Raw genomic sequence first — 25968 nt, 5'->3', positions numbered from 1 at the left:
TGATGGGAGATCTTTAATTCAGTATTTATTGTTCACTAATGCTGCCCACAGCGCTGCCCAAAATGTGACCATGCATGAGGCCAGTGAGCTTCAAAAGCAAGACTTTATATAACAATCCCTTTATATAACAATAATTATTCATCATTTTACACAATTTAAATTAATATGATTACTTTATGGAGTTTTGACAGTTAATTACATTCTACATTCTATTTAGTTCAAGGTGCACCATGTAACCTTTCTGGTAAGGCTCTGCCACTTGCTGATCAAACTTATCTTGATTGTTTTGGTTTTTTTTGTATTTTTTTGGTGAAACATTCCTTGAAAAACATGCGTCTTACTCCTAGGTTTGCCTTTCCACCTATCTTACCCATAACCTGTCTCCATGAATCCAGTAAAACCTTGCAGGGAAAGCATTAACATTCCCAGGGATTCAAGCAGGTGGCACATCTACTAGAAATGTTACATAGTGTACCTTTAATCTATAGCTGAACTATGTATGAGTTACTTTAATTATTAATTAGATGATCTCTTTTGTTTTACAATGTGTACTGTGCCTTAAGATAATAAAAAGTAATAGTTCTTCCTTTGGGCTCTCAGTGAACTCAAGTATTCATCCACGGCACACCAACATCCTGGCATTTCTCCAGGGCAGGAAGCTCCTTCCTGATCTGGAGTGACCTCGGCATGCCACCGACGAGATGAGGCTGAAATGCAATGGTGTGTCACATCTCTCTTCACACTTGGTTGTACAGCAGTAGTGTACATGGTGGCTTACTTAAAGAGAAGCTATAGCTCTTCGTTCATAGTACATAGTATGTATAAACATTGACATTTATACAAGTCAAGAATTTGTGACTATAGTGTAAATATAGTGATGAACTATAGGTTAAAAAATAGCTGTTACATCAATTCCTGTTGTTTCCACAGGATGTGATACCTGAGCTCTTAATCAATAAAGATTTACTCAATCTAGGATTAGATTTACATGAAGCTTTATTTTACAGAGATGATCTGCCTCTTAGACCCACAATAAGAAGCTTATGGAGACCCCATCTAACAGCAAGTCACTAAGTACAGTCGGCTTTTGATGTTTAGGTCATTGTAGGATCAAATCACGTACTCGTAAGAGAGACATTATAAAGCCACATCATTTTTGAGCCTATTAAAGCAGTCCTTTTGAAAATACTATAACATTTTTTTATTCTACGTCAACAGGAAATTGGGTAGTTTTAGTAAAACAGACAAAAGTAGCAATGGTGCTTAGTGTCGTTGTATACTAGATGCATAGTAACATTAGTTTTGTAGCAATTACTAAGTACATACTAAAACTTACTGTATTCGATTTGCCTAGTGTGGTTGAGCCATTTAAAACACTATGCTGCTTGCCAGAATCACATTTGACACACATTTCCTAATAAAGCCTAAACAGTGCTATCAAGACGTGTGCACATGATCTCATTACGCATTTTAACTTGGTTTGAAAAGTCTCCAGAAAACGGCGCACACATTTAAAAGGCTTGTGCAGGAGAAGCATGGCGTTAGCTGAAGACATTTCTCAGCTGACAGAGCTGGCTTTGTGATTACTTGGGCTGGGCAGCCTTCCAGTCTCAAAGTCTGGATTTCTTATAACTGTCCTCAGCACGTTGCACAGCACTGAAAAATGACCCAACTAGGCTTGATTGTAGATTTTAGGTCAAATTTTACTTTCCATTCCAAGACTAGTTTTTGTTACTTTTCCAGAAACTCTTAGAAAAAAAAAAAGTCACAAGAATTTCATATCAATCTTTATTGTATTTAGAAATTCACGCATCAAATCTTTTTAGTATTTTTGTATCTTTTACCATTTACAATAAGGGAGAAACGCGAGACAAGCATGCCTTTTCCAGCAGGCGTGATGCACTACAGGATGGGCTGAATGTAACAGGACAGAAAATACATAAAGTGCCTTTTTCAACAGTTTTTTTTCATATTTTAATAGAAAAAAGATTTAAAACAAAAGGTCGCACAAGTGGAGGGGGGGAAAGGTGATGAGAGGGACAGAGAGGTGGGTGATATCTTTAAAAAATAAAAAAGCATTTGAATGAAAAGGAGGGGTCTTATCCCAGGATGAGGCTGGACTTGCCCCCAGGTGGGTTTCTTCTGCCCCCGGCATTGGCTCCTCCCGATGGAGCGGACGGCTGTGGCGACTCCTTTTGTTGGTTTGGCTCATGCTCCTCCTGCTCCCCCTCAAGTTCATCAGGACAGCCTGTAGAACAAACACTGGAACATCAGCAGTCTGTAGTTTTACAAGTCCAAATGACAGATTTATTCTTACACGTGACTGTATGGTGGGTGGAGGTTTAAGTAAGCAAAACAAACAAAATGGCCTAGAGTGGGATGTTATTTTAGATCCTTTTAGGATCCTTAGGATCCTAAGGCTCTATATAAAACTTTTATTTTGTCCACATGCAATATGAGAAGAAATTCAAAAAGATTTCACGCATGTTTTGATTGTCTGATGTCTATTGAGAGGATTCAAACCTTCCGTTATACATCTGTCCCAGGAGGCAGCTACTCATTTGTAAACACGCACCTGGAGGTTTATAAAGAGCTTTTCAAATCCACTTCCCGTCACTTCAACAGAATAGAAACCTACACATCTATGACACCTGATATTCATTTAAAAACATACAAACATGAGTCCATCTTGTGTTTTGATAAAACAGAGTAACAGACCATGTTCTGTAAATACAGGGTGAGTCCATTCAATTACCTATTTATCTGTCAGAGCCACATCAGGCATTCAGTGTGGTAACTCAATAATGAAAGTCATGCACTATGGTTTAGACATAGTGGGAGTAGAACAGATACTAAGAGCCTTTTATATGCTATAAGTGATACTTGCCATTATTTTCCTCTTGGCCATTTTCCTGTAGACACAAGAAAGCACAGTAAGTTGATGCAGTTTAAAACACCCATAGATCATGTGCCCTACTGTACTCTCTGACACTCTGTGGTTCTGCTTTGACACGCGACAAACACAAGACACATGTCACACTATTGTGTCTACGACGTTAGAAGACTTACAGATTTATATTGGCCCTGCATTAATCTGAAAACCAACTGTAGTTTTGCCGTTTATTTTAGGTTTTTTCCAAACTGGAACATAACACATTTTGGAGGGGGAAACACTAACTAAAAAAGCAAAGTTCTGTTTCATTGCCAGACATAGCATTTGTGGAATGTAATGCGTAGTCAGATGTTAAAGGCACTTAGTGAAGTACTAATCATACATTTTGAGTTGGATTCTTTAATATGCTGTTGAAGTAACAAGTCATTTGTACTGTGTAACAATCCAAAACTGATACGAGGTCATTATTACGCAGTCATAATGTAAAGTAAAACAGTAAAATTTGTACAGAAAAATATTGAAGAAGAATAACTATGACAACTGGAATTTTTCAAAAATATTCACAAGAAAGATAGAAGTGATGAATTTTCTGATTTGACCTAAAGGAATGTGGCAGTTGCTGTTCCTGCTCACACGAGCCGTGGGACAGAGCGTACCTGTCTTTTCTGGCTCCACACTAGAGCAGCACCAGAGTTGTGAATGGTGGTCAGCTCAGGCTCGGGGTTCTTCGGGAAGAGGATTGGCTGTTGGCACCGTCTCAGTGGAGCAGAGGGCTCCCCACACAGAGTCCCTGTGGCCGACCCAGCTAGATCAACACAGACAAACAGAAAGAGGCAACAATTATAATGAACTTTAAGTGCACTGGATAACCCTTATACATTACATTACTAGAGTATAGTATTTAAGGCTATTTAATCAAGATTTCATATAGGTACAAATTTTAATTCTTAGGAGAGTAGTAGTGTAGTCAAACAATACATTTACTCATTCTTGCTTGAGTAACATTTTACAGAGAAACTCTTACTTTAGTTTACTCTTCCTACTGTGATTAAGTCTTTATGACAAAAGTTTCATGTTGACAATATATTATTTTAATATTTGTATTTCTCACAATGCTCCTTCAGTTATGATTTTCTCTTACATCGAGTCATTTCCTGGACTACCACTTATTACCTCAGCACATGGTCCGGGCATTGAAAACCTTGCATAGTCAAATGATATAGTAAAATTATTACAACTATCTGTAAGTTTAAAAGGTCAAACCCGAGCGTGGAGCACTCTTCTGCATTTCACTTTTAACAGATTACATTGAAGCCAGACAGGATCTACCGGAAACGAAAAACAAACCATGAGTAAGGCCTTGGTGAAAGCAGCAGATTCATACCATATGGACTGTAATCCAATTAGTTACTGAGCTGCCCTCAGACCACACTGTTTTAACACAGCAGGGCATCGTGTCTGCTTGGATCACTAGACATTCAGGAGAAAAAAAATATCACTATATCACTAAATCCCTGAAAAGACACCAAGACTGAAGAAAACAACACCCTAAATACATGATTCCTTGAACGGTATAAAATCTAGTGTTTCCCCGGGTGCACAGAGACTGTGAACAAGCCACATAAGGTAGCAGCAGCAGCTTTGGTCTTGAATGCCAGCTATGCCAGAGAAGGGACAGAGCGCCTTTTGTCCCGGGACACAACAGAGGGTGAAGAGTCAAGGGAGTGCGTACACAACTGTTAATGGACTGAAGTGAATCATAAATGTTGAGAGTCTATCGTTCAACTAGACAAGTGCTTCTTTATTACAGCCAGAGGATCAATTATGTGGACAGAAAAGACAAACAGCAATCATGGGCACCGAGGCAGAGGAAGTAATCAGTCTGATGCTTAAAGGTGCACTATGTAACTTTTCTGGTAGAGCGTCCATCAACTGCTTGTCTCCATGGAAATGTGATTGCTATGCCTGGAATATTCCACAGTAGTCATTGAAATTATCCACCTTCGTGGACACAAACAAGTGATGCTACCATGTCAAGCTACAAGTTAGATCTGTGGAGAGGCGACCTCACTCACAATAATAATGTGTTTTTCAATGTATTTTTTGAGCAATAAAAGAATTTGTAATTAAATAAATGCTAGATAGATGGGTTTAATGCCATACTATGAAACATTCTAGAAAAAGCAATAACATCCCCCTAGAAACAAGCTTTTGGTAGACTGTCAAAAGTTACATGGTGCATGTTAAATGGATAGTAACATAATTTTCATATATTTTAGAAATTGTTTGCTAATGAGAAAAAGGTTCTCAATAGACAGAGAGTGAAATAGACATCTGCATTACATAAACTAGATTAGATTTATTAGACTAGAGTAGGTTAGTTGCTTAATAAATTGGTATATCCCCATGGTAATATAAAACTTCAATCAAGGTTTAGTTTAACCATTGTGATTAAAAGGAAAGACAAGGACCAGGATGCTTTTAGTTTTGTGTTTTTCCATTTAGTTTTTACAAATTTTTGACTATTTCTGAACATTGCCATGTGTGTTCTTCTCCATAGCCTTTTATGAAAACAGTCTATGTTGATGGAAACTGCACAGCCGTAGCACATTCCTTAAGATCTGAATGGTAAGTGGCCTTGTCTTTTTGGAGGCCTGCCCTGTAGTTTGTGATCTAGAAAACCACTTTTAGGAGTTCCCCCGGTGGCACGAGAAGTAATAATTTTAAAGTAAATACCTCACCGTCCACATACCAGGAGATTTAGTGTATGGCCTTCAGAGGAAACATGGCTTCTCTTCAAATTCCTTTACAGTTTTTATGCCCCAACTCAAATGCCATTTTTTATACCGTGTAAAGTTTCACCATAATGGAACTAGATTTGATGATTTAACTTGTGCAACTAAAATTATCTTTAAATCTTAAAAATTTTATCTGCCTGACCCATTTCTTCCCACACAGCAGGACTGGACTGTTTCTCACTGGCAAAGTTTCAAATTGCACTTATGCTCTAGAGCTTTTGGAACCTACACTTTTTATTCACTCAACTCAAAAACGTTGTGTTTTTCTACTACATTCCATGACACATTTTACCTCATACAAACAAAATACTAACATTTGTCACTGTGAAATTAGTAAGATTTGATTTTGAGAATAAAAAGTGAAATTACTGGGTGGATTGTTTCTTCGATGGGCATGCGGATCGTCAGGTTCAGCAAAAATATTGGAAGCCATCTTGTTCTTCCGTGGGGTTGTGTTTTCTTCCGATCCAAAAGAGAAGCTCGTTTCTCCACCGGGCGGCCTCAGTACCCTGTGAAAACAACAGCAAATAGTTGAATATAATACTATTGATTGACTGACGCCCCCTTGCCCCGCTCTAACAAAAACACATGGCCTATATGAGCTGCGTAATAGGCAACAAAATCAATATTCAAAAAAGCAGGCCTAGTTGCAGCATTCACCTTCCTGAACCCCACCCATTACTTAAACACTGCACTCAAAGCAAACGGTGAACTCATAAAAGTCTTTCTCTAAAACACTGATGTCTCTTGTCAGATTTCATGAGAGGCTTAGTGGACAAATCCGCTCTCTTGTCTATAGAACCTTTAGACACATATGATTCACTGGAATTCCCTGCTTTCTAATCTGTGGTTTATTAGTCACAATCAGGCATGGGAACATAATATAATTGTGTGTCAGGATTATCATGGCCAAAAGAATACTTAGGTTAAAAAGGCCCAATTTCTTAGTATGAAAACATTTTCTGTTATTGAAAGGTTATAAGTGAAAACAACAATGATGTACAAGAGAACATGGCAGATAAGTAGCTTTTTTCTGTACAATCTGGTGCTATAATGTCAATTTTTCTTTGTTGGTGACTCTCAAGATTATATAAATTGTAGTTTTTTGTTAGGATTAGCAACATTATGTTTATAGTCCCCCATAATGAACAACTATCCCCCATAATGAACAACTATTGACTATATTGACTATTATTCACCGTTATTTGCACTGCTGTGGAATGTTTACCTGCAATGTGCTAACTTCTAACAAAAAGTTCTAGTGGGATAATTATCAATAAAATCTGAAAAAAAGCTGACGTTGGACATCATTATTGTCTGCTGTACCATGGCAATTAACAATGCAAACCTAAACATTCTATTTTTCGAATGGTCAAAGGTCCTCAAATTGACAGGAAAATATCATGCCACTGAATCCATGAATTGAAAAACTGGTTGTCCTGACAGTCCTATATTCAGCTGCATTCCCATGACTATACAAGGCGTGATATCTGATTGAATCATGTAGGTCAGATGGTAAAATACTCCTGTTTTGATGGTACAAAAAAAACAAAACAAATAGAACAGAGAACCCCACGACAGTCTGATGATAAGAGACGTGCTATTCCCTAGTCAAGATGTAGGGCAGTGTGTGAGTAGAGAGGTCATACACTGATGAGAAGCATTGCCAAGCTTGGACCCCTCCCTCTTTTTGTCTCCAGCAAACTCCCCAAACCACCAGCTGACACATGGAGCAGCTGTCCAGGGCCAGACAGGGAGACGAGGGCCAGGGAAGGCTAGTTAGCTTTTACAGCCGTACTAAAGATATTAAAAATGCATACAAATGCCCTATCAATCTGCTACAAATGCTACAGGATATGGTCTACTGTCACACTTGGCTATGACAGAGCCTAATGCCTAAACCAGACCTCAGCTCCTGGCCAGAGGATGAGCTCACGATTTCCACATAGATTGGGGCGAAAAGGGATTTTAGCTGACACACAGACAGCAAGCCCCACCCTAAAATGAAAAGGCAAATCATATCAATAAAACAGAAATGAAATTCTGAGACAGAGGTGGAGCTGGAAACGTTCTAGCTCATGTACACAGAAAGATGAATGTGTGATAATGACCAGTCACTTGTCAGGAGAGTAGCAGGTTTAGTGATCTAGCCTAATTCTATTCAAACTGAGGTCTAACCAATATACCACATTGATTATGGGCAAAAGGAAACACAAATAGGGGTTAAGAAGCAAAAACGAGCAAGGGAAGATCTCCAAGAAGGCTTAGCTAACCCGGGGCCCCCACCCAGGCCCCGCAGCATCGGCAAACAGCACGCGACCTGATGACTGACCGAGATTTGACATGCTCACTCAGCACAGATAACGAGATCGATCCAGACAGAAATATTCTGATTATCAACTGTACTGTAATCACCATTAAAGCCGAATAAGTGCTTGTCTTTCGCATAGTTTTCACCGCAATGGAAACGCACGCAGACCAGAGAGGCGCATATCTCTTACGGAAAACCCTATGACCGCATGCCTCATGGATGAGTGGTCCCGGATGATTTTCTTTTTACAATAATGAGTCAACATGTGTGCTCCAGAACCCACTGAGATGGCTGGTGTTAGCATGAGTAATATACTTTTAAAGACCCGGGCCTATGCGCGTCCATACATACAATCACAAACTTGGCACACATCTTCAAAGTACAGTACAGAGAAGCCACGGGAACATTACACATGTCCCCGAGGAATCAGCAGCCACACAAAAAGTTACAATAGTCAGTCGAGAGCTAGTCTTGTGTGTTAATCTTGACAATATTCAGTCATCACATAGAAAGGCATCCCCCAGGCGTCACATTCTTTCTATCCCTGAACTTCACATAAACACAATGGCGAGTCTAACTTTGCACAGCTAAAGACGTGACAGGGCCGTGTCACACAATAAGATTAACTTCATTAGCGAGGCGATGGGTGAGTTTAGCTAAAGCCAGAAAAATCCCCTGTCTGCCAGTCACCAGCGGGCAGGGCGCAGGCTCCTGTGTGAAGAAAAAGGCGTTTGCAAAAGGCTCGACCGCATCCACTTCTTTTGTTCCTCCGTCAAAGGTTTTTCTGCTCCTTTACCTGGAACTGCTTTTGGAGCCGGGGTCCATTCCCTGGAAGGTGGTGGTCGTCGTCATCTCTGCAGGATATCTCAAAGGCTCGGCGCCAACAAATACTGAATGAAAAACTAATGAAAATACTGCCGTCCTTCAGTGCGGAGATGCGACGGGATGTAGACTCCACCCGACTGTGAGGAGCGGAACAGAGACCACAGCGGCTGGTTCTGCGGTGCCAGCCCAGAGGTCCCGCCTACCAGCGATTCTACGCCTCTGATTGGACACTGAGCTCCAAACCTTTACTCTGATTGGACGGCACTCCTCGGAATTTTTACCTCATTGGAAGAAATAGCGACAATCAACTGTCAATTTGATGTTAGCTCTCAGCCACATGCTGAAGACCAGACAGTAGAGCAATTAGTAAGGCCTAGTATAATAGCCCCTGGGAAAGCCGGGCCAGTATGGTTTCTGAACTACATATGACACTTTTTTCCGTCTGACTGAGGACCTGTCATTTCAACAAAAAATATCTAAACATCAAATTAACGGAGATTTGAAAATAAGACTTTTTTATTGTGTAAATTTGCTATTTAGGAAAAACACTGTAACTGAGTTGGTCATGATCAAATGTGGAAATCACTATAGCTCACACATTTTAATGAACGCCATCAATTTAACTGTAGCTAATTGGTTAACTCAATAATATATGCAACTCTGGAAAAGGAAATATTTATTTTAACAAAAATCTTGAAGGACAACATAGGTGTTTGTATCAACATCCTTAAAAGTTTGGTCTGTATTATAATAATGAGAACAGTCAAATCAACCACTACCATATAAAATTAATAAAATCAAAAGCATGTGTGCTGTCAAAAGAAACCAAGGGACAATCCACATTCTCAAACTGTGTGTAAAGAAAGTGGTCTCAAACGTATGGAACGGATTTCAGACAGAAACATGAATCCAACAAACCTTTGCAAATATCATTATATATATTTCTACAGTCACCACCATTTTGTGGGTATTTGTCCTCCACATTAGAAGGAACTCCAATACAGCAACAAACAAAGACCATAGAGAAGATAGTTTATGTACATGGCAACAAAAGGAAATAATACTATACAGCAGGTTTGCCTTGCAGAGAAAATAGTTATTTTTTCCTGCAAAAATGATCGTGAACAAGGAAGTGGCTATTGAGGAAACCTGTGATGCACACGACTTTAAAAGTAGCCTCCCGTCTGTTGTTGAAACACATCAATTGTATCTTCATCTTCCATTTCCAACTGAAAGCACAAAAATATATTTCAGTCACTATTTGTTGGTAAAATAGGGAAAAACTCAGCAGGTATATATATTCAACAATGATTACAACCATGAGCTTCCCATGTGAGTGTGCCTTCAACTGTGAAATATGTAGAAATCAAATGTACTGCAGCCTACAGACATTCCTACTGATCTACACACTATGCTGTTCTTTGTACAAAGGTATCTTTCAACAGTGGTGTGCCAGCAGGCCCTGCTGGCTCTGACATTTCAGCAAAAAAGACTTACTTCATCAATTAAATTACAATTTCGTAATTTAAAATCTAAAATGCTCTCAAACATAACATAGATATGGGTATCCTACAGATGTGGTGTTATTTTGGAGTGGCATGTTCAGAAATGCCCTTTCTTTCCTTCTGCCTTCTGTCTGCAAGATGCTGGCCCTAGCGTTAAAACTGACCAGTCCGATTGTACCTTTGCAGTTGATTGACAGGCAGACACCAGCACTGCTGCATAGGCTAAGTCCCGCCCAGGTCAGCTGTGTTCTCAGGGCTGGGCCTGACACAGTCGTGTCATCACTGCACAAGCCACCAGTTGGTGCCATAGACTGTATAAAGAAGTTATGGTTCTAAATAACTATAGAAGTTTATATATACAGTCTACGACTGGTGCCAGATTGTTTGTTTACTTGAGTGACTAGCACTAGCTTAATCTGTTTCACTTTTGACGGAGTTTGTCCAAAAAGAAAGTCCAAATGTAGATATTCTAACTTTTTAATACTGGTAATGGGATTATTTTTCAAAGTGGAGCAGTTTATGTTTGTTACCCAAGTTAGTTGTAATGAAACATTCAGAAGAGCATCTAAAGCAATCAAGCTACTAGTCAAAGATTTACTGACACTTGGATTTTACGGAGCACAGAATGAATTAACAGTTGGATTCATGGATTTATACTTCCATGGCTGGATTACACATCGGATGGCGACATGTGTGAAAGTACTTGTCTGTCAAAGACATCAGTGGTGAGTGAGGTGCTGGTGTTATCATATGGCCTATGTGCAGTAACTAGGATTATAGCCTGATAAGAAAATAAGGTTTAATAAAGTTAAAACGTGTCCAGTATAATTAGTTGTATTGAGTTGTTGACAGTGTGCGTGTGCGTTCTGACTCAGCATGTGCACCATAGACTGTATGGTGTGCACTAGTGTGGTCGACATCAAACAGCTGATGCACTGTAATGGGTATTTTATGTATTTCAGCTGTAAGGTAGTCAGTGTAGTCAACAATAGCACTAAATATTATGGAATATCAGCATTGCGCATATTCTACATGCATTAAACTGGGTTTGCTCAGCCTTGCCTCCTCCAGCACAACTCCACAGGTGAGCACATGGCCTGAGAGGCTGTATATGGTTACTCGGCCATCAATATAGGCCTACGGATAGTTATATCTGTAAATATGGGCAGCTGGCGCAGGTCCCGAGGCCACAGTCCACACTGTCTTTCAAAATATAACAACTTCATATATTAAACTGATATAATAAAACAATCTAAAAATTATCATTTGTTTTTCATTATGCTTGCTCTTTATGCCCTTAATTCATCAGCAAACATACAGTGTGGTGATTAGGCATATATCTGTTACATTACAGTACATAGAATGGTTTCTATTACTGTCAAACAAGGATAAGATTATCATCATTTAGTAGCGGGTTGACATTTATTAAGAATGTATAGTTCCATGTGACTTAAGAATCAATCATTGTTTCAATTTCGTAACAGTAGGAAAAACACCTTAGTAACATGGTGCCAAAATCCCTCCCTACGCCTACACATAGTTGCGCAACTTAAAAGGTGCATCTTTTTACCACCTGGTTATGCATGTGAATAAAAAGGTGGAGACAAGCAAGTTATGGAGTGCACCGTAAAGAGGTCATTGGGAAAAATTATGATTAATATTCATCTAATTCACCTGTGATGGCGTGTCTGTCTCATTTATTGGTTGCCCATCAAACCGGAACCTGATTTGCCTCATAGACAAACCCTGGGAGAAAAAAAACAAAACAATAATATTACACACTGCATTAATACATAGACAAGATAAGTTGTGGCACTGTACATCTAGCACCATGCAATGATTTGTATAAGCGGCATTTGCACAAAAAGGTCTGCATGATACTGCCCATGCATTTTAACAGACATTACATCCATGTCAAGGTAAAAGCCTGTGACCATCCAAGACACTTCTCTATCATTGTGCAACATTAGAATCAGAGAAGGAATGAAGTCCGCTGTACGGCTGTACTCAAAATATACTCCTGGGCAATATGCGTATCAATGCTTTATTGTGATACTACAATGGTACAAACAATGGTAATTCATTATACATTATCAAATTATACGTTTAACTACCTGCTCAATAGTACATCAAGGCTGAATCTTTGTAGCTAAACATTGATGGTTTATATATTCATGCCATATCACGGACCTTGCATCGGGATACATACTGTATCGTAAAGTGCCTAGTAATACTCAGTGTTAATTAAACAATTCAAAATAAACTATGCTCCTCACTTGTGGTTCTAAAGGAGTACAGGGCCTTTATTTAAGTGTCTTTTAGATCTACAAAAACACTTGGATATCTGATGTGAAAGGAACAATAGAGAATTGGGGTCCTGATGCTCACCTGCCTCTCGCAGTAGGCCTTCATGAGTTTGATGAGAGGAGTGTGTCTTTTGATCTTGAACTGCACCACAGAGCCATCCTGACCTGCCACCTTCAGGTTTATGTGCTCATTGCATTCTGTCTTCACCCCTTCCTGAAGGATGCACACACGTCAGTAAGAATTATGAAAATCTGTGTTATTAATGTTCTTCTAAGTACTAATAAAAGGATTTACAATGACATTGATATGATTTAGCAAAAGAACAAAACTATTTTAGGATAATAAAGGAACTTTTTTCTAGTTCCTTAAGGTAAGGCAATATATCTCACAAACTATTGTTTTGTTTGTAATAAGGTAATATGAGTGTGGTGTAATGGGTTGCCAGACTAAACATTTTGAGCTGATCAAGTAACTTCACAGTTTTCCTCTGATTTCAGTTTACAAACATGACACACAGGAGGAGTTAGGACTGCACTGAAATGAGCCCTGCACTGAGGATGACAGCTGGTTGGCTGTGTGTGATCGAGCAAGGCGATCTGCGCGCATGTGGATGCGCGTTCACAAACCTTCCGGTCCATCAAAGTAGGAGTAGGCATAGCTTTTAGTTGACTTAAAACTTTACCAGTTCAAAAAGAGAAAACATGATATAAAAATATTTGATAATTCAATTTGTTACAAAGCTAGATTAACGTGTTTAAAGTATGTCTTAATACACTCACCTTTGGTTTTTCATCTGCCATGGTTACTCTTTTGGCGCTTCTCTTTGCTGCCACACAAAGAATACGAGTACGCGCACGTGCTCGTTCACGTTTTAATTACATGAGCAGGGCGTGCGCGGGCATGTGTCAGTGCGCGTCCACAACACCCACTTCTCATTGGTTGGAAGCAGTCACGTGGGCTAAAGCGCAGTCGGGGTGTGGGCGGGAGCCTCTTCCATGCGCGCTAAAGAGAAACCCTGTCACACATGAACGCGCATCAGTTGTTTTGGTCTTTATCGTGGCAAAAATATGAATTCAGTCCACTCTTCGGGTAATAAACTTCTCGACCCTATCCCAGCATAACAGTTTCTGAACTTCATGATTTCAGAATATGTGAATAAACGAGAAAATAAGAAAAAGTTCTGGCTGTCGTTTTTCCCCCCAGATTGTCTGGCGGCCATCTTGTTTTTATTTTATTTTTAACTAGCCTGTTTACTATATTTTTGTGAATGATTAAATTCACCAAACAAGACACTGAATAATATATCATGGATCAACGAGTATTATGATTTTGTAACTTACATAAAATGCTGTCCACTGTGGTCACATTTGTAATATATTAGGTCTTATTGTTTATTGTTTTATGAAAACATGTATATGCATAACGACAAGCACAGAAAGGGACATTGTATGTTTTGATTAAAAATGTAAACAAAATAAAAAACTCTTCAGGCATGAATTGGGCACCAGTTTTGTGCGTCATTGTTTGTGCGCCACGGGGCTTTTGACTGAATGACAGGCGCGTAAGCAAGACATTTCACTGCTTCTCCGCTTTGAAGAAGTTTTTTCTGTCCAACACGGTAATTGTGTTCTTTCCACATGGAGGAGGTCGATGTTGAGCCCGCGGTCACTGTAAGTTCCTCTGGTCTTTGGCACTGAGCACATCTTTGCCTCTGGTGTCTCCAAATCGCCGCGAACATTCTTAGCTGTCTCCATTTATGGTTTCAGTGAAATACATAAATATATCAATAATATTGTAACGTTATAGTAGAGACGTTCTTATTAGGTCTGTTATTCATCTAAAACGTAGCTTATTGATACAAATGAGGACCGTTGCCATAACAATATTTCTTAAATGGAGAAATAGACCTCAAAATGTCAGAAATAATAGAAAGTTGAAACATTGTCAATCTTATTGCTTTACACATTTCAATAAGGCATTTTCTGCCCCTTTTTCTCCTACAGAATATACCAGCTGCAGGACAGGGCAAACATCTGGGGTTTGCTTGGGGTCCTGGTGGCATCCTTGTGTATGAAACTCACCATCAACCCAAAGGTTTGTTGACACATCCTCTGCAGAAAATATGATTAAATCTCCTTCTGATATTTCATTCAAAAGTGGACATCTTTGAATGTATTTAGAAGCCAAAGGTCCAGGATCTCCATACATTCATGAAGTGCGTAAAGACGAAGATATCTACTCTCCAATTTTACGCAAGCTCTTCAATGAATCACACCATATTTTTGTTGGACTGCAAACTATAAGAGATGAACTTCCAAGCAAAAACAAGAAACCCCAGTAAGAACATCCATGTTGTATGCTGCTTTACTTGTTTTTATATTTAACTGAAATTACCCGTTCCCTTTTTCTCCCTAGATTTGTGAGTGTCAGCAAAAATTACAGATCTATCATACGGGCCTGTATGGAGGAGCTTCAGCAAGTTGCAGGTCAGATTTTTTTTTTAAATTCTGTTTTCTGTTTTACATTTTCAGTTTAAGAGACATTTTACATTTGAGCATTTTTTTCTTTCTTTTATATGGAACAGTTTCTTCACAAGATGCTGAAGTGGCATCACAATATGGAGATCAGGTGCATGATAGTTGATTTGTTATTTTTTAAGCTTTTGTGCCAGTGACCATCCCTCTAATGTGTAGTATTTTTGGTGAAAGGTGTCAATTCTATTGGCCATCGAGCTGATTTGGAATTTGTGTGAGGTGCTGTTTATTGATGCTGCTCCTGGTAAGCGATTTATTCACTGCGTAAACATTTGAGCTGGCATACTGTAGCGTTCTGGCGTAAGAAAATACACGGACTACTGTATACCGCAAACCATGCCAAAATAAGACAAAACAACAGCAGTCTCAATGCTAGAGCCAGTCTTCAAAACTCCAGGAACTGATGAATAGAACCTTCACATCAACTTGCCGGCATAGCAACCAAGCATCACATACAAAAGCAATTACATTAACAACAGCACATAAACAGTTTCAAACATAACACAAGATGCCAACTCTGAGCTAAAGACAAAATATCAGATCATTACAATACTAGATCACAGCACATTTTTCTTTCTGTGAGTAGCAGGCTCCTTGTTGCTCCATCTTCTTGACTGGGTCAGGCTGCACAAAGCTGATGTTGATGAGAAAACCAGAGAAGTTCTTCAAAGTGAAAGTCCAGCTGAACACCACAACTACTGGGATGTTGTATGTAATAATAGCATTACTTATTCAATAATGTTATTAAATTATAATTGTATTAATCTCAAATGTTCTGGTGTGTGTTCTGCACAGGTTGTGAGTTATGTGCTGCAGGGAAGGTTGGAGGAAGCCAGGCAGATGCTGGTGAAGCAGGCCAATATTCAACCGGCAGCCAGGAACATGTACAAGCTAATGGACACCCTACTTAGCAAAATGCCCTTCTATAATGTATGATGTTTGTCTGCTCTCCTTTTAACATTATGACATAGGAAATTATCTTCTTTACCCTACTTTCTACATTTTCTCTTATACATAGTCAAATTCATTACTATGTCTAAGTCATTACTACACTAAGTTAAAAATCACAAAAATATTACATTTTTCTTGCACAGGATGTGTTGGATTTCGGCAACCAAACACAAACCTTCCACTTGATTTGCTTATTCATACTCAGTCTTATCTATTCCTTTCCCACGTTTTACTTGGCATTATTTTTGGACCATTACATGATATGCGTCATTACTGTATGTAGGTCGGTCATGCTGTGATAACCCAATGCCGTTTTTAAACCTGAGCTCACGCTTCTACACTCCCGTACTTGGTGTGTGAGCATAAATATGGCCAAGTAAATTGTAACATGATATTTATGTTTTTTAGCCAAGTGGCACGCAGACATTGACAGAATTTGATGTGAAGTGGAGGCATTGGCACGAGGAGGTCGACCGATGCCTTCAGGACAACTCATTTGCCAGCAGCCAACATCTGGAGACTATTTGCAAAGTCAGTACTGTTGTTCACAATTTAATGCAGTATTTGTTGCTATTATAATAATGGCTGTGAACACTTCATTCATCGTCATTAATTCTACAGTTACAACTAGATTATGCCTTTAAACATTTATCTTTTTTATTTTATTGTAGATTTTAGCAGGAGATGAAGATACTTTGTTGGAGCAGAAGGATTTGCTCAGCACTTGGTATCACTTTTTGGTCACTAGATTGCTTTACTGCCATCCCACTGTCAAGCCTACAGAGTTGCACTACTACGCACAGGTAAATATATAAAACTTCTTGGTATTACAGTATTTATTAATATTGCCTTATTAATAGTAGTAACATTTGTTGTGTATGTCCTCCAGTCATGTTTAACCATGTTTTTGGAAACGAGCGCCCCAGAGCCTCTTGACAGCATCTTATTGGCTGCTTTTGAATTTGACATCCATCAAGTCATTAAAGATTGCAGGTAGGAGATAAGATGAATTATGTTTTTTGTTCTTTTTGTTTTTGTTGAGCTTTTAAATTTATATACTGAATTTCACAGCATTGCCCTGAACAACTGGTGGTTTGTGGCCCATTTGACAGATCTTCTAGATCACTGCAATCTTCTTCAGTCTCACAATCTGCAGTAAGTGCTCTTGACTTGGGTTTTAATCTTAGTATATTGTGTCATGTCATTATTTTGTACTGTTATTATTCTACCTTCATTTTAAGCTTTGGCTCCAACTTGAGGGAGTTCCTTCTCTTGGAATATGCCTCTGGGCTGTTTACTCATCACAGGTACAAATTTATCTGGTTGTATAATCAAACAAAATCAACACTGTATTTTGCCTGACATTCTTTTTATGTTGATGTATAGCCTCTGGCAGTTGGCTGTGGACTACTTCGACCACTGCCCAGAGTTTGGTCATGTTTACTTGGAGCTGCAGATTGAGCGTGTGTCTTTAGACACTGAGCGTAAAGCCCTGAAGGTGCTCAGGATCTGTGAACAGAGGCAAATGTCAGAGCAAGGTAACTCTTTCAAATGTCCCATAAGCCCTACGAAAACCCTCCCACTTCTTTTGCTGAGCTTATTTTTATTTTATTATAGTGCGCAGCATCTGCAAGATCATGGCCATGCGAGCACTTAAGAACAACCGACTCGGTTCTGCACTGTCCTGGAGTATCCGGGCCAAGGACGCTGCTTTTGCTACACTCATTTCAGAGAGGTCTATTATTTTATTATGAAAAATTCTGGGTAAAGACAAAGATAAAACTTGAATTGGACTTTGTTATGCATAATCTTATTTTTACAGGTTCTTGCAGGATTACTGCTCCAAGGGAACATTCTCCGATCTGGATCTGATTGATAATTTGGGACCTGCAATGCTTCTCAGTGACCGACTTACTTTTCTTGGTATGGAAACAAACTATTGATCCTATGGGTTCTGGTCAGTATTGAAAAGCAGGTTGTTTTGTGGTACTTTAATGTGAGGTTCAAATACATTTCAGGTTGCTTAGGCATTTTTATTGCGATCTATAGATGCATGAATATTATAATATATGCATAAACATGTGCAAAAGTAAAACTGTTTGCCGTTTTTTGTAGAAATCCAGTTTTTCATCTGAAACAAAGCATTGTTTTGTTATTCTTTTTCCCTTTAAGGAAAATATCGTGAGTTTCACAAGCTCTATGGAGAGAAGAGATTTACAGAGGCAGCTAAACTTCTGCTTTCTCTCATGATGGCAAAAATTGCTCCTCGAAGCTTCTGGATGACCCTGCTTACCGATGCCCTGCCACTGCTTGAACAGAAAGAAGTTTGTTTTTTAAATTAATATCACTTAATTGACTGTAATGCATAAATATTGTCATAGTCTCCAAGATACACTTAAATGACAAAAAGACTAAAAGCTTAATTTAATTTAGCTTTCTGTTAATTTGTCAGACTTTGTAGAAGAAAATAATCTAACATTTTGTTCTTTACTCAGGTGATCTTTTCAGCTGATCAAACATATGAGCTCATGTGCTGTTTAGAGGAGCTCACATCTTCTTTAAACAAGACTGCACCTAGCCCTGACCAGCCCATGCAGGTATCCCTTTTCTGCATACTTTTGCTACAATAAAAGTGTAATGAGTGCAGCTTTGGTACATTGTTACTCATCAAATTCCCCAAAACATCTTTCCTATTCAGGATGAAGATATTGAAGTGACCAAAGTAGAGCTCCTACGACTGGCTTTAGCCAGAAATCTAGCCATGGCTATTGTCAAAGAGGGAACAGTGGAGGCATAATGATCATGATAACATGAAAGCACGTTTGATATTTTTGTATATATTCAAAAAATATTGTTATTAAAACACTTTTCAAGATTTGGTATATTTTGAAGTTTGTTTTTTAAAGGGCCATAAAGTTAATTTCACAATGTTTATATAAAGAATATTTATTCCATGCAGCAAACAAGCAAATTACTTTGTACAGATGTGAAACTCCAGACTTCAAAAACTACACTGAGGATGTTAATTTAACATTTTATACAAAACATGGAAGATGACAAGAAAATGACAGTTGTTTATACTCTTTGACTAGATTTGGTGACAATTTTGTTAACAATCTTCATATTTTATTTTCAAGTGATTTGTCAAAATACTGCAAAGGGATACCCATAAATACATGATAAATAAATGATAATCTTCAACACCTTAATCACTTCAAGTTTGCTAAGAGAAAACACTGATGTTCCTTGTAAACCTAACCATTGTTTCTGGGGTGTATTACAGCTAGTAAAAATGGGGCCCACTCATAGGACAAAGAGTAGCAGTTTTTTTTTCACCACAACTAAATAAAATAAAGAGAAAGCTATTTTCAAATCAATTCACATAATCATATATATTCATCCCACAAATTTAGATCTTAAGATAATTAAATCCTTGGCGTTCTTGTGCACAAATTCAGTATTAAAACATATCTAGTTCTTAGTGTTATTAAATGTTAAACCATTGACCATATTTAGCTTTACAGTCGTAGAGTTATAGCTTTTAAGATATTAATTTGAGAAAATGTAAGTCTTCATCAAATATATTCACATACATATTCTATGATGTGTTAGTTGCCTGGATGTCCATAATTTCCTAGAGCTAGAAAATTACTGCTGTTAGTTGCTATGTTATATATATATACAATAAATAAATCAAACAACATAAAAGAGGGAATGATACTGAACCAAATGAACACTGGTAGTACTTTGCTATAGATGACCCCATGTCTCTGGTGGGGGGAACTGGTCAACTTCTCCAACTTCATTGCACTGACTGTCTCCAAGTGTGAAAGCAAGTTTGTATCGCAGACGCACCTTATCCTATGAACATAAACACTGATTTTAAATGGTAGCTGTAGTCAGTATAACATTTATTTTAAAAGACTGTTACAACAATATTGTTAAAAAAGAGATACGTACTCTAGATGGGTTGGCCAATAACATGATTTGTGTAATGGCCGCTGGGGGTAAAATCGGGTTAAATGGGGCCAGTTCTGTTCCTGACGGAGGTTGAAGCTTGACTTTCATTGACTGGTGAGAATAAGCAAGATTGGTGCTAGGCAAATATAGTTCAACATGCTAAAGGACAACAAGATAAGTTCACCTTTGGTACTGCAGCTTGAAGAACCACATTATGGACAGGAAGTGGAGCTGTATTTAACATGGACACAACCATTACCAGGACATCAGCCCTGCCTGGAGGACAATTGGATGCAAAGTTGATCAGCACACGGACCCCGTCTTTATCGTAGGCTGTAACGGGCAGCACTTTACCTGTTGACAAGGAGACAGAGTAGATATAAAACAATTTACAACTTATGCTCAAAATATGACCAGAGGATTCTTACTTGGCCTAATTGTTTCTAATGGGACATATATATTGCTAAGGGAGGAGTCTGCTCCTCTTGCTGGACTGCCCTGTAACGTAGGGTGTCCAGGTGACATGGGAAGAAACTGTGGGAGAAATTGTGGGCTTCCTGGAGCAGAGCTGAGGCTGTGGAACTTGGTCTGGGATAGAGCAGGAGAGCCAGGCATCATGCTCTTCAGAAGGGAGGCTGAAGATGGAGAGCTGTGTGCGGATACAAAGGAGGGTCCAGTAGCAGACATTCCAAAGCTACTTCCTCTGGTAAGACTGGAAAAAGCAAAGACAAAAAAGATCCGATGATTATGTAAAAACTCAGACCTCAGCTTTAATTATAATTTTGTGGAAGTTTGTAGAAAGACAAAAGGAGTGTATGTGCTTCTCTACTTTATTTAACTTCCATCAAGCAGTACTACCTGAACGTGGCAGTTTGCATGAATATGAATAACAACATCCACCCAAACTCTTAATACATCCTGTTTAAGTCTCTTTACAATAAAACATGTTTTTTTTGTATGAGACATTAATAATATAGTGGCCACCACAACTCAAACAAGTACCTATTGTCTGAAAGCCCAACCATGGCCAAATCTTGTAGGTTTTGTAGACTATGACTGACTTCTGCTGATGCTGGTGCAGGCTGTGAATATGTCCCACTGCCAAACAAATCAGCTCCTGATGCTGGGGTCTGCAAAAGAAGTGCACTGTTAGGGTATATTTTAATTAAGTATTTAAGACACATTAATACCTGCAATGAGTTCCACTGCTGGGACACTTCAAATAATTTAGTCTTGGTCTGGTTGCTCTGAGTAGCTGGAGAGTCATTTAGACCTACAAATATGTGAAATGTAAATACAATATACAACTTAACCACATATTAACCATGTATTACCGATAAAGTTACTATTACCTAGAGACAAAAGCTCATCATCCAGAAGAGACAATGATGCAGAGGCTTTGTCGCGTAATGTGTGACTGGGACTGCTGGTCTGACTGGTCTGGGAATCACCCACTGGTTTTGGGAGAGGAGTGAGTACAGGGACAGGAGCAACCATGGAGTGTGCAGAAAAAGGATTCAGAGGTTGAGAAAGAAGAGCAGCAGGATGAGGTGGGCTCGGAGTGTCGCTTTCAGCAAGGTCGATGAGTGTGTCTGTCTCAGCTAAGGGGTAAGAAACACAGAATAATACAAAACTACATTGTGCACTGTGTAAATTTTGTAGTAGAATGTCTGCAACCTCCATGAAGATGTTATTGCTTTGTCTGGAAATGTCTTACAATCTTTCATTCACTTAATTACAAGTGTTTTAATTGCCTTGAAAAACATGTATTCTTAATGTGAGCATAGTCATCTCTTCACATATGTGACCAGTAACTTCTCCATAGAGATAAATAACTTTAATGCTATACTGTGGAACACACCAGGCCAAGCAATAACATCTGCTCACCTTTTTCAAATCAAGTATATCCTCATTATTCTTTTAAGCTAGACACCCTGACTTCCGCTATGTTTCAATAGCAGCCCTTGGTAAAAAAAACAAACCATCTGCTGTAGAGAAAAAGAGAAGGTATCTCACCATTTTCACAGTGACATGCTTTAGACTGGGGGTCCTCACTGTCACCATTGATGGGTTGCCCTTCAACAATCTTCTTATAAGAGCTGATGACTCTTGTAAGGTCGTCACTAGCTTGTAGGATGTCGCCTGAAAAAAATATTGATAGCTACATAATACTTTTTGTATAGTTTTGTCTGCTATTGTGCACCTATAGGCAAAAGTTGCATCAAAAGGAATCACATGAGATCTATGAATAATGAAAATTTTGATTGAAAAGACATCATTAAAACTATAGATATCCTTCAAACTATAAGCTACAAACCTAAACTTGTGTCATTGTCTTCAGATTCAGTGGCCATTTTGAATGCAGCCCGTCTCAGCTTGTCACACCGCTCATAAAGTTCCTGCGAAACATAATAGGACCATTGTTGCCGTTGAGCGTCAGCTGATTTATTTTAGCTCAGTTTAACTCCAAAGAATGGTTTATGTATCTGTAATGCTTTGCTACCTTAATGATTTCTTTATCTGAGTCAGATGAGCGCTCCTTGTTATAATGGGACAGCATTTCTGTTAACAGCTTCACATTGATGCTCACTTCCTCCAAGGTGTGCATTCTGTTAGTTACCTTCTGCACACGCACCTCATCCTAAAAAATAAAGGGTTTCAGTAATAATATCCAAGAACAGCACATTTAAATCATCGTAAGGTTTGGTAATGAGATTCAAATAGTCTATACCTCTTTCACCATGCTTTTAATCAACCTGTTGGCCTCTTGTAGGTCTTCTGGGTTTTTACTACGGAGGAGCTCAGCAAGTAACTGCAAAATGAATGTCACTACTTACAAACATAATAAAACATTTATTTTCACATTTAAATATGTTTCTTACCTTGCCCATATCCTCATTATCAAACACTGGATGTTTTGGTCGTGTAGGTGGTGATGGAATTAAAGTTCTATCTAATGGCAGCTCTGGATCCTGTGGTACAAGACCTAAAATCAAAAAGATAGTGTTGTATGTTTATACAAAACTCAGTCAAACTCTGCATAATATGTCCATACACACCCTGTCTTTTGAGTGTCTGGTAAGCTTCAGCAATCTTGCTTTCATCTGGAAAAGCAACTGTCCAGCTGTACAGCATTTCCACAATCTTAGTCTTCACCTTCTCAGAAGCGCTGTCACCCATATACTGGAAAAAAAATAAAATAAAAAAATTATATATATATATATATATATATATATATATATATATATATATATATATATATATATATGCATCATCTGCTTTTAGATTGCTGCTACCAGGACATACCTTGGGTGACACCACTTTAATTAACTCATTTAAAAACCTATATTTTCCAACTTCATTATGAAATCTCCTCCCACAGTTTTTCATACATGCCTCCAATACCTATAGTGAAAAGAAAAGTCTTAATTTAACATGTTACAGATTCACACTGTGTTAAGTATATCTTACTGTTAAAGCTTGAAGAGCCTCCCATTCCTGTGGTGAGTGGATTTTGTGCACAAGAAGCGTTACTGCTATCTGTGGGCTAGCAAATAAAACATTTAGTTATTACACTATCATATTGACAGGGAGTTTGTTTGATAGACATACCCCTCTAGTTCTCTGTTGATTTGATCACAAAAGCCTATGATGTACTCCCAGTCTTCTTGTCTGTTAGTTGGACGAGTGGCTTTATCTGTAATGGACAGAATTATAAACCCACACATAATGTACATGGCATATGGCAGGCCAGCAGGAAACCTTGTTTTGAAATAAGAAACGCTTATTATTAAATGCTTATAGCTTTATCTTAACTCTAGTTACAACTGACGTTTTTCCATTAAAACATCTCCCTTGTGAAAAGGCCAAAGGTTGTAGAGATGCTTTAGGCACAGCTGTCTCATTATGTCTGTCAGCCTACACACACTTAAATCACCCTGACGCGTCCAATAAATAACACTGACACTACACTGTGAATTATTGTGTCTTTTATTATCTATTTTTCACAGTTTTTTGATTGGTCTCAAACAAATAGCAGACACAAATAGTCCAAACTAACTAATGCCATGCTTAGAGTTCAGCTGCCTCCACGGAGCTGTCAGTGATGGCTACTGAAGCTCTCCACCCATCCTGTCAACAAAAGCCACAAGAAAACTACAGTTTACGAGCTTTTAGAGCCGTGTCAGCGTATGCACACGCGCAGTTACTAACCTCTCTGGGTGACAAAATAAAATCAAACCTGACAACTGCACACTGTCATTCATAAAAAGGATTAATCACTTACTGAGCCAGGATTCAAGCGTCTCCCCTTCCTGGTACGCCATAGCACTGAAAACATTGCGTGATGTCACTGCCGTGTGAGAGAGCGTTCATCTTTTTTTGATCAAAACAAAAACCTGCATTGCTTGAATTACATAACTGGGATTATTTGTGATTATAACTTAAATTTATAGCAGTACGTTTCAATAGTTTATTTAAGTGCTGCATTTTTTTTCTACAGGCAGAAGCGCGCGGTACTATCTTGGGGTCCTAGCTAGTTGTTCACATTTTCAAGATGGCCGCCTCCATCACTGGATTATTAAAACCTTGGACTCCGAGGTAACTTTTATAGTTGTGTATCCATCACTAGAAACACACGCGCTCTCAAAATGTCCACACATCCATATTAGTGCTGCATGTTCAATTCGCTATAAACACATGGTGATCGATTGTGCCGTGTTCCTTCTCTGTTAGGGTGCTGCTGGTAAGATGGAGCAGGTACAATCCGTACTATCTAGAGCCAGAGGTGAGGAAAGAAGCCTACAGCCGCCCGGAGACAGAGCTGAGCGCAGAGGAGAAGGAACAACGGGATCTGAAAGCCCTCAGGCCGATCAAAGCTGCAACAGGCGGCCTTACCAGCTCAGTGTATGGTGATCCTGTCATCAGGTTCGACTAAATCTTTGTAGACTTGTCAAAAATATTTATAATCGTGATGCACCAGACTATGATGTGTATTTCTCTGTAGTAAATTCGTCAACATGATAATGAAAAATGGAGACAAGATTTTGGCCAGAGACATTTTGATGAACGTAAGTAAAGCACATCAATGTCTAAAACTCTTGCACAGGTGTCAGGGACTTGCTTTTCTTTATCTGACAGACTTTAGAGAACATAAAGAGGAAACAAGTGGAGAAGTATCACAAAGCTTCAACGGGGAAGAAGGAAGAGATTGAGTGCAACCCTTACACCATCTTTCACCAGGCACTGGAAAACTGTAAGCCTGTGGTGGGCCTAGCCAGCATACAAAAAGGTGGAAAGTTTTACCAGGTCAGTAACATGCAGGTTTGTACAGTGTACATGTACAAATAAAGATCTGAGCTAACTTCTTGATCTGAACCATTCAGGTACCCATACCACTCACGGACAACCGGCGGCGCTTCCTTGCCATGAAGTGGATGATAAATGAATGCAGAGACAACAAGCACAGGCGAACGCACATGTATGAGAAACTTTCACAGGAACTGTTGGCTGCATACAGTAAAGAAGGAAATGTTATAAAGAAGAAATATGAACTACACAAGATGGCAGAGTCAAACCGAGCATATGCCCACTATCGCTGGTGGTGAAGTGTTCAATAACAGACGATCCTATCAACTTGTAAATACAGTATTTAAAATAAATTCATTGTAATACTTTTTAAGAGTTGATGCAGTTATGTGTCTTTATCATTTCCATGTTCTAGAGATGTACAATTATAGGAAAAATATTTATAGCAGTGATTTTAAACATTCACTATCACGCAGTTTCTCTACAGTGGCCCCTGCTGAAGCACTGATGTTGAATGCTTCTGTGCACCTTTTTTCTGTAGTCAGATGATCAGCTAAATCTATTAACTGGAGGCAGA

At 38.8% G+C, this 25968-nt stretch overlaps 5 protein-coding genes across 5 annotated transcripts; 2 read left to right on the top strand and 3 right to left on the bottom strand.

Moving 5' to 3' along the window:
* Nucleotides 1-1774: 1774 nt before the first annotated feature.
* LOC117375200 (jupiter microtubule associated homolog 1-like) lies at nt 1775-8989 on the bottom strand. The gene is made up of 5 exons (XM_033971468.2): nt 8799-8989; nt 6061-6200; nt 3550-3698; nt 2888-2912; nt 1775-2248 (listed from the first exon to the last, which is right to left on the bottom strand). Exons 1-5 carry the CDS (start codon nt 8852-8854, stop codon nt 2100-2102), a joined length of 519 nt encoding a protein of 172 aa, XP_033827359.1. The 5' UTR covers nt 8855-8989; the 3' UTR covers nt 1775-2099.
* A 581-nt stretch (nt 8990-9570) lies between these two features.
* On the bottom strand, nt 9571-13561 carry LOC117374603 (small ubiquitin-related modifier 2-like). Its single transcript, XM_033970774.2, has 4 exons — nt 13419-13561; nt 12721-12852; nt 12007-12078; nt 9571-10056 (listed from the first exon to the last, which is right to left on the bottom strand). Exons 1-4 carry the CDS (start codon nt 13437-13439, stop codon nt 9994-9996), a joined length of 288 nt encoding a protein of 95 aa, XP_033826665.1. The 5' UTR covers nt 13440-13561; the 3' UTR covers nt 9571-9993.
* Nucleotides 13562-14183: 622 nt separating this feature from the next.
* On the top strand, nt 14184-18927 carry nup85 (nucleoporin 85). The gene is made up of 19 exons (XM_033970773.2): nt 14184-14309; nt 14643-14733; nt 14820-14976; nt 15055-15125; nt 15224-15267; nt 15348-15417; nt 15760-15881; nt 15969-16103; nt 16533-16655; nt 16796-16927; nt 17014-17117; nt 17196-17279; nt 17366-17431; nt 17511-17662; nt 17742-17859; nt 17947-18047; nt 18297-18448; nt 18620-18721; nt 18823-18927. Exons 1-19 carry the CDS (start codon nt 14277-14279, stop codon nt 18919-18921), a joined length of 1956 nt encoding a protein of 651 aa, XP_033826664.1. The 5' UTR covers nt 14184-14276; the 3' UTR covers nt 18922-18927.
* Nucleotides 18296-24495, bottom strand: LOC117375495 (ADP-ribosylation factor-binding protein GGA3-like). Its single transcript, XM_033971809.2, has 17 exons — nt 24370-24495; nt 23697-23781; nt 23556-23631; nt 23391-23489; nt 23144-23267; nt 22967-23070; nt 22816-22896; nt 22588-22725; nt 22402-22483; nt 22101-22226; nt 21437-21685; nt 21275-21357; nt 21087-21214; nt 20513-20796; nt 20269-20438; nt 20085-20195; nt 18296-19985 (listed from the first exon to the last, which is right to left on the bottom strand). Exons 1-17 carry the CDS (start codon nt 24407-24409, stop codon nt 19875-19877), a joined length of 2091 nt encoding a protein of 696 aa, XP_033827700.1. The 5' UTR covers nt 24410-24495; the 3' UTR covers nt 18296-19874.
* A 90-nt stretch (nt 24496-24585) lies between these two features.
* mrps7 (mitochondrial ribosomal protein S7) lies at nt 24586-25764 on the top strand. The gene is made up of 5 exons (XM_033971815.2): nt 24586-24683; nt 24819-25010; nt 25090-25153; nt 25224-25391; nt 25469-25764. The coding sequence occupies exons 1-5, from the start codon at nt 24640-24642 to the stop codon at nt 25688-25690; spliced, it is 690 nt and encodes a 229-aa protein (XP_033827706.1). The 5' UTR covers nt 24586-24639; the 3' UTR covers nt 25691-25764.
* Nucleotides 25765-25968: the final 204 nt, after the last annotated feature.

The sequence above is a fragment of the Periophthalmus magnuspinnatus genome, chromosome 8 (assembly GCF_009829125.3).
Source record: "Periophthalmus magnuspinnatus isolate fPerMag1 chromosome 8, fPerMag1.2.pri, whole genome shotgun sequence".
Lineage (NCBI taxonomy): Eukaryota > Metazoa > Chordata > Actinopteri > Gobiiformes > Gobiidae > Periophthalmus > Periophthalmus magnuspinnatus.
The sequence above is the reverse complement of the archived record's forward strand: the minus strand, read 5'-3'. Positions and strand labels throughout refer to the sequence as shown.